General features: G+C 43.9%; 1 protein-coding gene across 10 annotated transcripts in view; it reads right to left on the bottom strand.

Moving 5' to 3' along the window:
- Window positions 1–15,557, bottom strand: part of LOC115119585 (disks large homolog 1-like) — a 340,988-nt gene that overhangs the window by 305,979 nt on the left and 19,452 nt on the right. For all 10 annotated transcript variants that reach the window (XM_065009266.1, XM_065009267.1, XM_065009268.1 and 7 more), the window contains exon 3: window positions 10,655–10,830. In XM_065009266.1, the coding sequence (XP_064865338.1) occupies window positions 10,655–10,830 (176 nt within the window). The remainder of the gene's footprint in view (window positions 1–10,654; window positions 10,831–15,557) is intronic.

Genomic DNA, 15,557 nt, shown 5'->3' with positions numbered 1-15,557 from the left:
TCAACTCCCCAGATGAGAAGAAACACAGTGGAACCAGACTCCAAAACAGTAGGCGGAAGCCTTGATCTTCACAAGTCAAAACCCCTATGATTTCTAGCTGTCAGAAGGTGTCTGACCGTTAGTTGCGGCCCATCCATTAGGGCATCAGGGAAGCCACCAAACGTATGATTGGTCAAAAAATATAAAAAAAATACATGTATTATTTAAAAAAAATATATACACCACTGTTAAAACGTTTTGGGTCACTTAATTTCCTTGTTTTTGAAAGAAAAAAAGAAAAAAGCTTTTTGTCCATTAAAATAACAAAATTGATCTGAAATACGGCGTAGACATTGTTAATGTTGTAAATGACTATTGTAGCTGGAAACGGCTGATTTGTTATGGAATATCTACATAGGCGTACAGAGGCCCAATTTCAGCAACCATCAGTCCTGTGTTCCAATGGCACGTTGTGTTAGCTAATCCAAGTTGATAATTTTAAAAAGGCTAATTGATCATTAGAAAACCCTTTTGCAATTATGTTAGCATGGCTGAAAAATGTTGTCCTGATTAAAGAAGCAATAGAACTGGCCTTCTTTAGACTAGTTGAGTATCTGGAGCATCAGCATTTGTGGGTTCGATTACAGGCTCAAAATGGCCAGAAACAAAGACCTTTCTTCTGAAACTCGTCAGTCTATTCTTGTTCTGAGAAATGAAGGCTATTCCATGCGAGAAATTGCCAAGAAACTGAAGATCTCGTACAACGCTGTGTACTACTCCCTTCACAGAACAGCACAAACTGGATCTAACCGGAATAGAAAGAGAAGTGGGAGGCCCCGGTGCACAACTGAGCAAGAGGACAAGTACATTAGAGTGTCTCGTTTGAGAAACAGACGCCTCACAAGTCCTCAACTGGCAGCTTTATTAAATAGTACCCGCAAAACACCAGTCTCAACATCAACAGTGAAGGGGTGACTCCAGGATGCTGGCCTTCTAGGCAGAGTTGAAAAATAAAATCCATATCTCAGACTGGCCAATAAAAAAAGAAAAGATTAAGACGGGTGAAAGAACAGACACTGGAAGATTGGAAAAAAAGTGTTATGGACAGATCTAAGTTTGAGGTGTTCGGATCACAAAGAAGAACACTCGTGAGACCCAGAAAAAAATGAAGATGCTGGAGGAGTGCTTGACGCCATCTGTCAAGCATGATGGAAGCAGTGATGGTCTGGGGGTGCTTAGGGTGGTGGTAAAAGTGGGAGATTTGTACAGGGTAAAATGGATCTTGAAGAAGGAAGGATATCACTCCATTTTGCAACGCCATACCCTGTGGACGGTGCTTAATTGGAGACAATTTCCTCCTACAACAGGACAATTACCCAAAGTACAGCTGCAAACTATGCAAGAACTATTTAGTTCCATTGTCTACAATGGAGATGCCAGCACAGTCACCGGATTTCAATCCTATTGAGCTGATGTGGGAGCAACTTGAGCACTTCTTACGTACCATACGGTCATCAAGACAATCCAACTTGTGGGATTTGTGGGATTATATATATATATAATTTTCTGAATTTTTTTTCTCATTTTGTCTGTCATAGTTGAAGTGTACCTATGATGAAAATAACAGGCCTCTCTTCTTTATAAGTGGGAGAACTTGCACAATTGGTGGCTGACTAAATACTTTTTTGCCCCACTGTGTGTGTGTGTGTGTGTGTGTGTGTGTGTGTACACACACACTTCAGGGATTATGTTTAAAATACTCATAAAACATGTAGTAAATGTGTGTACATTTTACTCTTTCAAATATATATAGTTAAAACAAGACATTGAGTTACCTACTACTCTGCCAGCATCAGCGCCAGGGCCTACCGACCCAGTGGTTCGATTGCACTGGCAACTTTTACACTGTTTGCTATGGGGGGGGGGGGGGGGGCATGACATTTAAGATGTGTTTTTCTTTGATTAGCAGCTAGCTAGCGGTATCCAGATTTAAATTCGCTCTCTGATCTCATATCTCAAACGCTGAAATATTAAGTTATTTCAGAATGAAAGTTAACTAGGCAGATCCTCATGCTGTGGCATTATGCTCTCGCGATCCACATTAATTATTATTATTAATTATTATTATTATCCACATTAAGATCATGTGTTTTCACTTGTCACATGTGTGATCGTTTCATTCTCCTTGTGCTCGTCACCGGCGGCGAACTCGCTCGTCACCGGCGGCGAACTCGCTCGTCACCGGCGGTCGAACTCGCTCGTCACCGGCGGTCGAACTCGCTCGTCACCGGCGGTCGAACTCGCTCGTCACCGGCGGTCGAACTCGCTCGTCACCGGCGGTCGAACTCGCTCGTCACCGGCGGTCGAACTCGCTCGTCACCGGCGGTCGAACTCGCTCGTCACCGGCGGTCGAACTCGCTCGTCACCGGCTGCTCCTAAATAGTTGGTGATCTGTTCAAAACGGTGTCATCGTGTCCAGCAGTGGCGTTTAAATTGTTTTACATGCAAAAGTGTAACAGCTGTATTTAGGCTGTTGTTCAAATGCACAGACCACTTTATATACCGTATGTTCCCAACTAAACTACCGGTAGTTTGAAAACATGCCATAACATTTCTGTCATGCTGAATACCCCAGGTATTCGCCTAATCAGCGGCAGACACTGCCGACCATATTCCTGTTCTCGTAACCATGTATAAAGTGATTTAGAAAAAAGTTATTTCTGATCCGGTTGAACTGGGCCACAGGGCCTTAGTGATTGTGGGCCTGGCTGACCTTACTCATGCAGGGCAGAGCAGGGCTGGGGAAGACTAACGAGTGCTGGGGAGGAGATGGGCCCCCGCTGCTAGCCAGCCTAATAAAGTATTCATACACACCCTGGGACCACCCAGTCCTTTGAAGGGACTGCTGAGCCACCAACCCAATATCAGCCTCACTCAGAGAGGCGGAGGCAAAGCTACAAACATTGATCTGATGTAGAAATAACAGTAAATGTGGGGTACCGTAACGCAGGAAGGAAGGAAGGAAGGTAGGGGGAGGAGCTCGCCACCTCGGGATGAGGGACAGACAAACAGTAGGCACTGAGGAGAATACATTAAATGCATGTCCGTATGTACAGTATATCTCTGTGACAATCCAATTCTCTAAAAAGAAACTGTTTGATATATGTAGATCTGTTTAAAATGACCTTGGCAAAGCAACCCCAGTGGGGACTATACACCAAATACCATTTTTCATTCCCATCTATCTGGGAATTATTATTAATTCCTAACTTTATCAAACAAATCATTTGAATAATCTCCCCTCAGATAGGCTATATAGGCTACTTTGACTAATCAGCATCGTGAGAATCCTCTAATGAAATCGTTCAAAGTCCAATAACTTTCAAGCCGGGCGCTGTTGGTGTTATGCAGTATTACTGACTTTGTTAAAGCAAACAAAAATCCTTTGCAAAACCCTGGTAAATAGCCTACAGTAAATAGGTCTCAGATGAACTGCCAATCCTGTTACCTACAACAAACATGCCATTAGGCTAATTAAGCACCTGTGTATTTATGTATAAAATATAAAATGTACTCGAGCTGTGACAAATCAGATTAAGCTGGTTTGTGATGGTTAATTCCTGTATTATGAAGCATGCCAACTGGAGAGAAAAAAGATCCACTACTTCAAATCAACGATGCGCTCTCTCTGCGCGCATCTGGTCACCTACCATGCAACTCCAGCTTGCTTACCTTGGTGGTAACAATGCACAGGCAGTCCATTCTCCCGAACACTGCAGCAGCCCCGGACCGCTCAGCATCTCATAATGATCCACCACGAGCTCCTTACGACCACACAACTACCGCGTGTAGTCAGCACAGCACACACCGCCTCGGTGAGTCAAAAGTCCTTCCATGGTGAGGTCAGCGTCCTTTGTTTCGCAGGTTAACAGAGGGGCGGGCATGAGTGGATAAAAGAGGATGCTCCATTCGCTTCCACTGATAATAGCCGCTCAAGTAGCTACGAACGCGCACGATAGGCTGGCGCGTTCACAGGAGCATTGCGCTCCCACCCGCACATCATTTCAGCGCAGGTAGTCAGAGCCATGTGGGCTACAGAACCCCACAGTAGTGTAGGATGATGTGTAGGGCGCTGGTGTATTCTTAACCCCTACAGTCTCATTATTTAGATGAAAACTCTCTAGGCTGCTGCTGGTCTAAAACTGTGCTAATCAAGGAATGCTTTCGTCATAACGGGCAGCTTTAACAACCTATCGAGTTGGAAGAAAAAAATCACCACTCAATTGAATCGATTACAATGAAACTCACTCAAATCACACATTTGACATACAGCAACATTTGCGATGTAATATTCTGTAAAACATAATATTCTCTATATACGTCATGTATCAACTAAACGTATGGAAAGCTCCCAGACCTCAATATTAAAATAAAAAACAAGAGGATGTCAGCAGGTAGATATTAGAGACCCAGTGACCTTCAGGAAGGTCTAAACATATGAATATTCCAACAGTCTGGATCTCAGATGGTGTTCTGTGGAGCATGAAGCCGTCAAATGACTTCCCTAAAGGCACAGCCCAGAGTGGACAGACTCCTCACTGGCTCCCTCCACTCTCCCTCACTAGCAACGCTAAGCCCAGAGTGGACAGACTCCTCACTGGCTCCCTCCACTCTCCCTCACTAGCAACGCTAAGCCCAGAGTGGACAGACTCCTCACTGGCTCCCTCCACTCTCCCTCACTAGCAACGCTAAGCCCAGAGTGGACAGACTCCTCACTGGCTCCCTCCACTCTCCCCCACTAGCAACGCTAAGCCCAGAGTGGACAGACTCCTCACTGGCTCCCTCCACTCTCCCTCACTAGCAACGCTAAGCCCAGAGTGGACAGACTCCTCACTGGCTCCCTCCACTCTCCCTCACTAGCAACGCTAAGCCCAGAGTGGACAGACTCCTCACTGGCTCCCTCCACTCTCCCCCACTAGCAACGCTAAGCCCAGAGTGGACAGACTCCTCACTGGCTCCCTCCACTCTCCCTCACTAGCAACGCTAAGCCCAGAGTGGACAGACTCCTCACTGGCTCCCTCCACTCTCCCTCACTAGCAACGCTAAGCCCAGAGTGGACAGACTCCTCACTGGCTCCCTCCACTCTCCCTCACTAGCAACGCTAAGCCCAGAGTGGACAGACTCCTCACTGGCTCCCTCCACTCTCCCTCACTAGCAACGCTAAGCCCAGAGTGGACAGACTCCTCACTGGCTCCCTCCACTCTCCCTCACTAGCAACGCTAACAACAGCCGCAGAAAGAAAACAGGGACAAAAACACTGATAGATGATAGAAAAGCAGAACTCATTTGCAGCAAGTGTGGCGACCCCCTCTTCCTAACTACAAGTAAGAGATGTGATAAGTAATGACACATTTTAAAAAAATGTCCAGTTATCAGAGGCACTAAGTCTGGTGTAGGCCTAGGTAAGAGTGGACGAATGGGACAATGACATTTCGGGGACCGAGACCAGGAGTGAAATGGTACCAGGAGTATATGGAATCTAGCAGAAATCAGAGCCCAGTGAGTGACTGGATGACATCATGCCATGAGGCAGATACAGTGAGTTCAGAAAGTATTCAGACCCCTTGACTTTTTCCATATTTTCCTTACGTTACAGCTTTATTATAAAATGTATCCGTTTTGCCCCTCATCAATCTACACACAATACCCCATAATGACAAAGCAAAAACAGTTTTTTTTAGACATTTCACTGCACCGTTGGCAGTGATTACAGCCTCAAGTATTTTTGGGTATGACGCTACAAGACTCCTGCTCCAACCTCTCTGTGTATGTAACAGTCTCCTGCTCCAACCTCTATGTGTATGTAACAGTCTCCTGCTCCAACCTCTCTGTGTATGTAACAGTCTCCTGCTCCAACCTCTCTGTGTATGTAACAGTCTCCTGCTCCAACCTCTCTGTGTATATAACAGTCTCCTGCTCCAACCTCTCTGTGTATATAACAGTCTCCTGCTCCAACCTCTCTGTGTATATAACAGTCTCCTGCTCCAACCTCTCTAACCTCTCTGTGTATGAAACAGTCTCCTGCTCCAACCTCTCTGTGTATGTAACAGTCTCCTGCTCCAACCTCTCTGTTTATGTAACAGTCTCCTGCTCCAACCACTGTGTATGTAACAGTCTCCTGCTCCAACCTCTCTGTGTATATAACAGTCTCCTGCTCCAACCTCTCTGTGTATGTAACAGTCTCCTGCTCCAACCTCTCTGTGTATGTAACAGTCTCCTGCTCCAACCTCTCTAACCTCTCTGTGTATGTAACGCTCCTCTCAAGCTCTGTCAGGTTGGATGGGGAGCATCACTGCACAGCTATTTTCAGGGCTCTCTAGAGATGTTCGATCGGGTTCAAGTCCAGGCTCTGGCTGGGCAACTCAAGGACATTCAGAGACTTGTCCCGAAGCCACTCTTCCATTGTATCGTCTGTGTGCTTAGGGTCATTGTCCTGGAACGAGAACCTCCACCCCAGTCGGAGGTCCTGTGCGCGCTGGAGCAGGTTTTCATCAAGGATCTCTATACTTTGTTCTGTTCATCTTTGCCTCGATCCTGACTAGTCTCCCAGTCCCCTCCTCTGAACAACATCCCCACAGCATGATGCTGCCACCACTATGCACCACCATAGGGATGGTGTCAGGTTTCCTTCAGATGTGACGCTTGGCATTCAGGCCAAAGAGTTCAATCTTGGTTCCATCACACCCGAGAATTTTAGGTGCTTTTTGGGAAACTCATAGCAGGCTGTCATGTGCCTTTTACTGAGGAGTGGCTTCCGCCTGGCCACTCTACCATAAAGGCTTGATTGGTGGAGTGCTGCAGAGATGGGAGAACCTTCCAGAAGGACACCCATCTCCACAGTGGAACTCTGGAGCTCTGTCAGAGTGACCATCGGGTTCTTGGTCACCTCCCTGATCAAGGCCCTTCTCCCCCATTTACTCAGTTTGGCCAGGCTGCCAGCTCTAGGAAGAGTCTTGAACTTCAATTTAAGAATGATGGCGGCCACTGTGTTCTTGGGGACCTTCAATGCTGCAGAAATGTTTTGGTACCCTTCCCCAGAACTGTGCCTTGACACAATCCTGTCTCAGAGCTCTACAGACAATTCCTTCAACCTCGTGGCTTGGTTTTTGCTCTGACATGCACTGTCATGAACTGTGGGACATATAGACAGGTGTGTGCCTTTCCAAATCATGTCCAATCAATTGAATTTATCACAGGTGGGACTCCAATCAAGTTGTAGAAACATCTCAAGGATGATCAATGGAAACAGGATGCACCTGAGATCAATTTCGAGTCTCGTAGCAAAGGGTCTGAATACTTACGTAAATAAGGTATATCTGTTTTGTTATTTTAATACATTTGCAAACATTAAAAAAAAACTTATTTTTGCATTATGGGGTATTGTAGTGTAGTGTGATGTGGATTTTTTTTAAAACATTTATTCAATTTGAGAATAATTCTGTGGATGTGGAAAAGGGGAAGGGGTCTGAATAGTGTCTGATAGACCTGTAGACATGGAGTGACAGAACAGAACACACCTCGTCTAAACAGAGTACTTACGTGCCTGAACTCGGCAGAAAAAGATTTTCCTAGCACAAGGAGTATTTCTGTTAGGAGGGGAGAGTCCTACCAAGGCCAGGTTATTGACAGGGAGGAGGGGAGAGAGAGACAATCAATTCCTTTCAACAAAGACGTTGCCATGGAAAGATATCCTTTAAAACGTAGCTTAAACTTTAACTAAAAGAAGGTGTTACAGAGAAACATTTGCTTGAACAATTAAACAGGGACATTGCAATATCAAATATGAGAATATGGATTATTACCAAGCTGACAAGGGTGGTGACTGCAAATCCCTTTCAGACTCAGTACCTTGAAGGCTCCTGCATATATACAGCTAAAATAAAATATCAATGAATGGAAAGCAGCAACACAGAACAAACTGACTGTTTGATATCAGGCATGAACACACAATGACATGTCTTCCAAGCGGCTTAATAGTTGTGCCCAACTATTGTGATGCCACACGAAGTCTAATATCAGGGTGCTATATCTATGGCTATAACCCCCCCCATTTTATCTCTCTCAATACAAAAAAACGTTCATTATTAAGGACAAAGGTAACACTTCCTGAGAATTCAAGATGAGATAACAGGAGGACAGGACACCTCTCAGAAGGAAGCGTCCTATGTCTCTTTCACAGATAGTTTGGTATGATTGACAGAGAGACCTACAGAGACAGGACAGGAATGCATAGCCGCTGTATGGTAGAAACCATAGAAATAGAATCCATAGAACAGGCCTCAACGATGTCACCTCTTGGTCGACCGAGAATTGTCTTGTTCTTTCAACCCATCAATTGGTTTACATTTTTAAAACAATGATTTTTCTATATATAGACACGCGGTTGAAAAAAATCAACTATATGCACTGAGCTTGTCTGTGGCTTTAAGCACACAGTTTGAAATCGTAATTATGGTACAAAAATGACTCAAGAGGGAGCCCGAGATCTAGATAACCAGAAAGGAGAAAAAAATATATACATTTTAAAAACTGTTCCCAGACCCAACCCTCCTCTTCACAGATTCAGCCATTATGCTCCTGAAGTAGCCTGTAATAGGCTACACCAGGGGTCGGCAACCGTTTTCATGTGGAGTGTCCATTTACCTTACTATTTCTACCGATCTGCATGCCAGTTATGATTTTCATTTGCATATTTTAGTGGAACAGCTTAATTTAAATAATAACGTATTTATGTTCCATTGCCAACTAGGTAAAAAAAATAGCCTACATAAAGCCAATAAATAAAAACACTGCAGGTCGAAAATATACAGATAAAAATTAATATCCTACAAATCACACTGGCTACACATGGAGGTTTGTTTGTCATGTTCTTTTAATTGCATTAATCTTCCTACTCCGCCTGTCTTCAATGAACTTGCAACATTGTATTAAGTCAACGATCAACTGGGTCCAGCCCACAGCTCACACTAGCAAACTTGCAACATTGAATTAATTATTCTGGGCCCTCAGTTTTTGGTTTCCAGCACCAGTGAGCTCCTGACAGACACAGCTTTATTTGCGCAAAGGATAAGAAGTAATCAGGTATTTTATGACGTTTCCACTGGATCAGAGCATTACATTTTTCTCGCCGAGGCTCGGTGGTTATTGAAAGGGAGAGAGCTGGAAAGATGTTTCAGATACATTGAGGGAACTATTGTCATTCTCAATGGATGTAAAAACAGACTTTGTTTACTTGCTGTTTGAGGTGAATAAAAAAATTACTCAGAAGCTTCACAGCTCATTAGTGGCGGTGAGACAATCAGAAAGACTATCAGACAATTAATAAATTGACAAAACTCGTAAAATGTAATGAACCAAAAAACTTGTTTCTCACAAATGTAGCATAGTGAGCTCAAACAAAGTGTTCACACGGACAATGAGAACGGTAAACAACTGTAATAATGATATATTGAATGCATTAACAGAAATGAACGTAACCAAACAAACAGTGTAGATTAGAAATGATGGGAATGGACGGTAAACATACTGCTGGTGATATAAGTCATGGGGAAGTGATAGACCCTAACAATCAAAGAGAGATGTGCCTTGGCCATTTTAGTCACACTCTCCTTATTGAATCAACATTTCAAATTATACCCAAGACACATTATTCTTCACATACTGTAGGCTGTGGAATACTCTCACAGTCCAAAGCAGTAGCCATTTATCGAAAAACAAATACAATTTCACTTATTTTTTTATACTTTTTTTGGGGGGGGGCACGCCAAGGCAAATACCTCGTTCTAGTGGAGTGGGCCTTACGTTGCCGAAGCCTGTCTTAGAGTGATGGACTGTACCATCCCCGCCGCAGCAACGGATTAGTCCACTCCGACAGGCGGGAATCAGACAGCCGTCTCGTGTGCCATAAAAAATATATATATATAATACTTGTGACCGCTTGATTTAAAAAAACGCTGTCAATCAACAGCCAATGACCAAACAATCCACCAGCTGACTAAACGAGGTCAGGCCTAGTAGACAGGCACCAATTGGGAGGGTATCCATGAGTTTGCCAGTCACATTGCCAAGGTTAGAGGTTCCAAGGCCTTTCTATGGATTCCATTTCTATGGTAGAACCACAGTATGAGTGTAGTAGACGGAGGACCACGAGGGGGCAGAGGACCACGAGGGGGCAGAGGACCACGAGGGGCGTATGCTCCACATCATCTCATCTCAAAGACAGCCAGCAGTACTGAAGCCACACTACTGTGGTGTACATTAATTATACAGGAGGATCAGCATTTTCTCACACACACACACACACACACACTCTCTCTCAAGACTAAAACCTAAGCCTAAACACGCAAAGTGCAATGTATGGTGACTGGGCACACAGCCAGAAACATAGAGCATGGGAACAGTGAGCGGGTTGCCAGTTGCTACAGCAAGCCTATAGGAACAGTGAGCGGGTTGCCAGTTGCCACAGCAAGCCTATAGGAACAGTGAGCAGCAGTCTGGCTTTATATCACATCCGTTCTAGTGGAGTGGGTTGCCAGATTTGGGCAAAATATAAACAGGGCTTTTACCAAACAAGGTGCAAATAAGTACTCTTCACAGTGCTATAAAGTTTGCTTACCTCTATGCTGGACGTAAGGCTGCTGGGCAGGGTGTCAGATGTGACAGCTGTAGAGGGGGAGGGAAGGCTGGAGAAGTCCCACAGGGTGACAGGGGGAGCTGGGGGCTCTGCAGGCTTGACTGGCTCTACAGATGTCTGGCCTTCCTGTAAGGTCACTTCATAAAACTCCTGGATATCTGGAGTAGGGAGGAGAATGAGGAAATGGAGAGTGGGGAATCTGTTAGCACTGGATTTTGTGTTTCTTGGAAAAACACAAATCAGAATATTTTCAACTGGCATATTATGTCTCTGGTTTCAGCATTTACATACACTAAGGTTGGAGACATTAAAACTCGTTTTTCACACCACTCAAACAAACTATAGTTTTGGCAAGTCGGTTAAGACATCTCCTTTGTGCATTCCAACAATTATTTCACTGTATCACAATTCCAGTGAGTCAGAAGTTTACATACACTAATTTGACTGTGCCTTTATACAGCTTAGAAAATTCCAGAAAATGGAAATCAAAAGTGCAAATCAATCCTAGAACAACAGTAAAGGACCTTGTGAAGATGCTGGAGGAAACAGGTACAAAAGTATCTGTATCCACAGTCCTATATCAACATAATCTGACGGGCCGCTCAGCCAGGAAGAAGCCCCAGATCCAAAACCACCATAGAAAAGCCAGACTACGGTTTGGAACTGCACCTGGGGACAAAGATCGTACTTTTGGGAGAAATGTCCTCTGGTCTGATGAAACAGAAATAGAACTGTTTGGCCATAATGACCACCGTTATGTTTGGAGGAAAAAGGGGGAGGCTTGCAAGCCGAAGAGCACCATTCCAACCGTGAAGCACGGGGGTGGCAGCATCATGTTGTGGAGGTGCTTTGCTGCAGGAGGGACTGGTGCACTTCACAAAATAGATGGCATCATGAGGAAACATAATTATGAGGATATATTGAAGCAACATCTCAGGACATCAGTCAGGAAGTTAAAAGCTTGGTTGCAAATGAGTCTTCCAAATGGACAATGACCCCAAGCACACCTCCAAAGTTGAGGCAAAATGGCATAAGGACGACAAAGTCAAGGTATTAGAGTGGCCATCACAAAGCACTGACCTCAATCCTATAGAAAATGTGTGGTCAGAACTGAAAAAGCATGTGTGAGCAAAGAGGCCTACAAACCTGACTCAGTTACACCAGCTCTGTCAGGAGGTGTATTGTGGGAAGCTTGTGGAAGGCTACCCGAAACGTTTGACCCCAAGTTAAACCATTTAAAAGGTAATGCTACCAAATACTAATTGAGTGTATTTAAGTAAGCTTCTGACCCACTGGGAATGTGATGAAAGAAATAAAAATGTGAAATAATCATTCTCTCTACTATTATTCTGACATTTCACATTCTTAAAATAAAGTGGTGATCCTAACTGACCTAAGACAGGGAATTGTTACTAGGATTAAATGTCAGGAATTGTGAAAAACTGAGTTTAAATGTATTTGGCTAAGGTGTACGTAAACTTCTGACTTACACTTACTTACAGTTGGTCTCAGCATGTTAGCAAGTGTACAGTTGAAGTCTACATACACATTAGCCAAATACATTTAAACTCATTTTTTCACAATTCCTGACTTTTGGCACCTAAGTACGTTCATCTCTAGGAGACAGAACGAGTCTCCTTCCTGAGCGGTATGACGGCTGCGTGGTCCCATGGTGTATATACCTGCATACGGTTGTACAGATGAACGTGATACCTTCAGGCGTTTGGAAATTGCTCCCAAGGATGAACCAGACTTCATCCTGCAATATTTTTTCCTGAGGTCTTAGCTGATTTCTTTTGATTTTCCCATGATGTCAAGCAAAGAGGCACTGAGGTTGAAGGTAGGCCTTGAAATACATCCACAGGTACACCTCCAATTGACTCAAATTATGTCAATTAACCTATCAGAAGCTTCTAAAGCCATGACATCATTTTTTTGAATTTTTCAAGCTGTTTAAAAGGCACAGTCAACTTTCTGACCCACTGGAATTGTGATACAGTGAATCATAGTGAAATAATCGGTCTGTCATAATAATAATTAACCATTTGTAGTAGTACCCCCCCACACACACACACACACACACACACACACACGTACGTATAGAGTAACAGTCCTAGTCAGGCATATGATGTATCTGAGCTATGTACAGTAGCATGTTACATGAGTAAGGGCTGATGACACTAGTTCAGAGAACCAGTAGTGTAAAGGCCAAGCCTAGCTATCCCTGTGAGCCGTGTCAGATGTTTATGCTCTTCATTCTCATTTAATATGACCTTAACTTTAACAGCTAAGAGATTTCAAATAGACCTACGACTTGAACCCATGAATTGCATGTACACAATTCTAAATGGCAAAAACTCAGCAAAAAAAAAAATCAGCGAGACCTCTCTTAACTAAATCGTAAAAAGAATGTGGCCAAATCAGCTACCTCTATTTGAAGTATTTAAAAGTATTTTCAAATAACTTCCTATAAATAGTCAAAACAATTTTCAAATACTTACAGTACCAGTCTAAAGTTTGGACACACCTACTCATTCAAGGGTTTTTCTTTATTTTGACTATGTTCTATATTGCAGTGAAGAGGTGACTCCGGGATGCTGGCCTTCTAGGCAGAGTTGCAAAGAAAAAGTCATATCTCAGACTGGCCAATAAAAATAAAAGATTAAGATGGGCAAAAGAACACCCGACACTGGACAGAGGTACTCTGCCTAGAAGACCAGCATCCCAGAGTCGCCTCTTCACTGTTGACATTGAGACTGCTGTTTTGTGGGTACTGTTTAATGAAGCTGCCAGTTGAGGACTTGTGAGGCGTCTGTTTCTCAAACTAGACACTCTAATGTACTTGTCCTCTTGGTCAGTTGTGCACCGGGGCCTCCCACTCCTCTTTCTATTCTGGTTAGAGCCAGTTTGCGCTGTTCTGTGAAAGGAGTAGTACACAGCATTGTACAAGATCTTCAGTTTCTTGGCAATTTCTCGCATGGAATAGCCATCATTTCTCAGAACAAGAATAGACTGACGAGTTTCAGAAGAAAGGACTTCGTTTCTGTTGTAGCGATGAAACAAGGTAGTAGCTACCAAAAATAATTGGATACCATGAAATTGAGGAGAAAAAGGGGTAAAAATTCAAACAAATAAAATAAAAATGTTTGCAATGTGTACCCCTGGTGCCGATGACGTGGATGTCGATTAAGGCAGCCTCCCACACCGCTCTGATACAGAGGGGTTGGGTTAAATGAGGAAGATACATTTCAGTTGAACTACTGACTAGGTATCACCTTTTCCCAATGTACTCATTAGCATTAACACGGAACAAAAATATAAACGCAACATGTAAAGTGTTGGTCCGATGTTTCATGAGCTGAAATATAAGATCACAGAAATGTTCCATACGCACAAAAAGCTTATTTATCTAAATGTTTGTGCACAAATCTGTTTACATGCCTGTTTGTGAGCATTTCTCCTTTGCCAAGATAATCCATCCATCTGACAGGTGTGGCATACCAAGAAGCTGATTAAACAGCATGATCATTACACAGGTGCACCTTGTGCTGGGGGCATTAAAAGGCCTCTAGGGAATTTGGCAGTATGTCCAACAGCCCTCACAACCGCAGACCACGTGTAATGGTGCCGTGTGGGTGAGCAGGTTGCTGATGTCAACGTTGTGAACAGAGTGCCCCATGGTGGCGGTGGGATTATGGTATGGGCAGGCATAAACTACGGACAACGAACACAACTGCATTTTATTGATCGCAATTTGAATGCACAGAAATAAAGTGACGCGATCCTGAGGCCCATTGTGAGGCCCATTTTTTGTTAAAGCCATCTGTGACCAATAGATACACATCTGTTTCTCAAATGATTGCCTCGCCTGGTTTACCAACTACTTCTCTGATAGAGTATACACCATTCTGTATACTTCTGGCCCCTCTTTGGACACAGTGTTAACTAACCTCCAGACGAGCTTCAATGCCATACAACTCTCCTTCCGTGGCCTCCAACTGCTCTTAAACGCAAGTAAAACTAAATGCATGCTCTTCAATCGATCGCTGCCCGCACCTGCTCGCCCGTCCAGCATCACTACTCTGGACAGCTCTGACGTAAAATACGTGGACAACTAAAAATACCTGGGTGTCTGGTTAGACTGTAAACTCTCCTTCCAGACTCACATTAAGCATCTCCAATCCAAAATTAAATCTAGAATTGGCTTCCTATATCGCAACAAAGCATCCTTCTCTCGTGCTGCCAAACATACCCTCGTAAAACTGACCATCCTACCGATCCTCGACTTTGGTGATGTCATCTATAAAATAGCCTCCAACACTCTACTCAACAAACTGGATGCAGTCTATCACAGTGCCATCCGTTTTGTCACAAAAGCCCCATACACTACCCACCATTGTGACCTGATGCTCTCGTTGGTTGGCCCTCGCTTCATACTCGTCGCCAAACCCACTGGCTACAGGTTATCTACAAGTCTCTGCTAGGTAAAGCCCCGCCTTATCTCAGCTCACTGGTCACCATAGCAGCACCCACTCGTAGTACACGCTCCAGCAGGTATATCTCACTGGTCACCCCCAAAGCCAATTCCTCCTTTGGTCGTCTTTACTTCCAGTTCTCTGCTGCCCATGACCGGAACGAATTGCAAAAATCACTGAAGCTGGAGACTCACATCTCCCTCACTAGCTTTAAGCACCAGCTGTCAGAGCAGTTCACAGATCACTGCACCTGTACTTAGATGGGCTGTTTACAGATAGGCTATCTACCTACCTCATCCCCATACTGGTATTTATTTATTTTGCTCCTTTGCACCCCAGTATCTCTACTTGCATATTCATCTTCTGCCGATCTACCATTCCAGTGTTTAATTGCTATATTGTAATTACTT

This window comes from Oncorhynchus nerka, linkage group LG24, assembly GCF_034236695.1.
Source record: "Oncorhynchus nerka isolate Pitt River linkage group LG24, Oner_Uvic_2.0, whole genome shotgun sequence".
In the NCBI taxonomy this organism is placed as follows: Eukaryota; Metazoa; Chordata; class Actinopteri; order Salmoniformes; family Salmonidae; genus Oncorhynchus; species Oncorhynchus nerka.
Note: the sequence above shows the minus strand (reverse complement) of the source record. Positions and strands in the feature narration are given on the sequence as shown.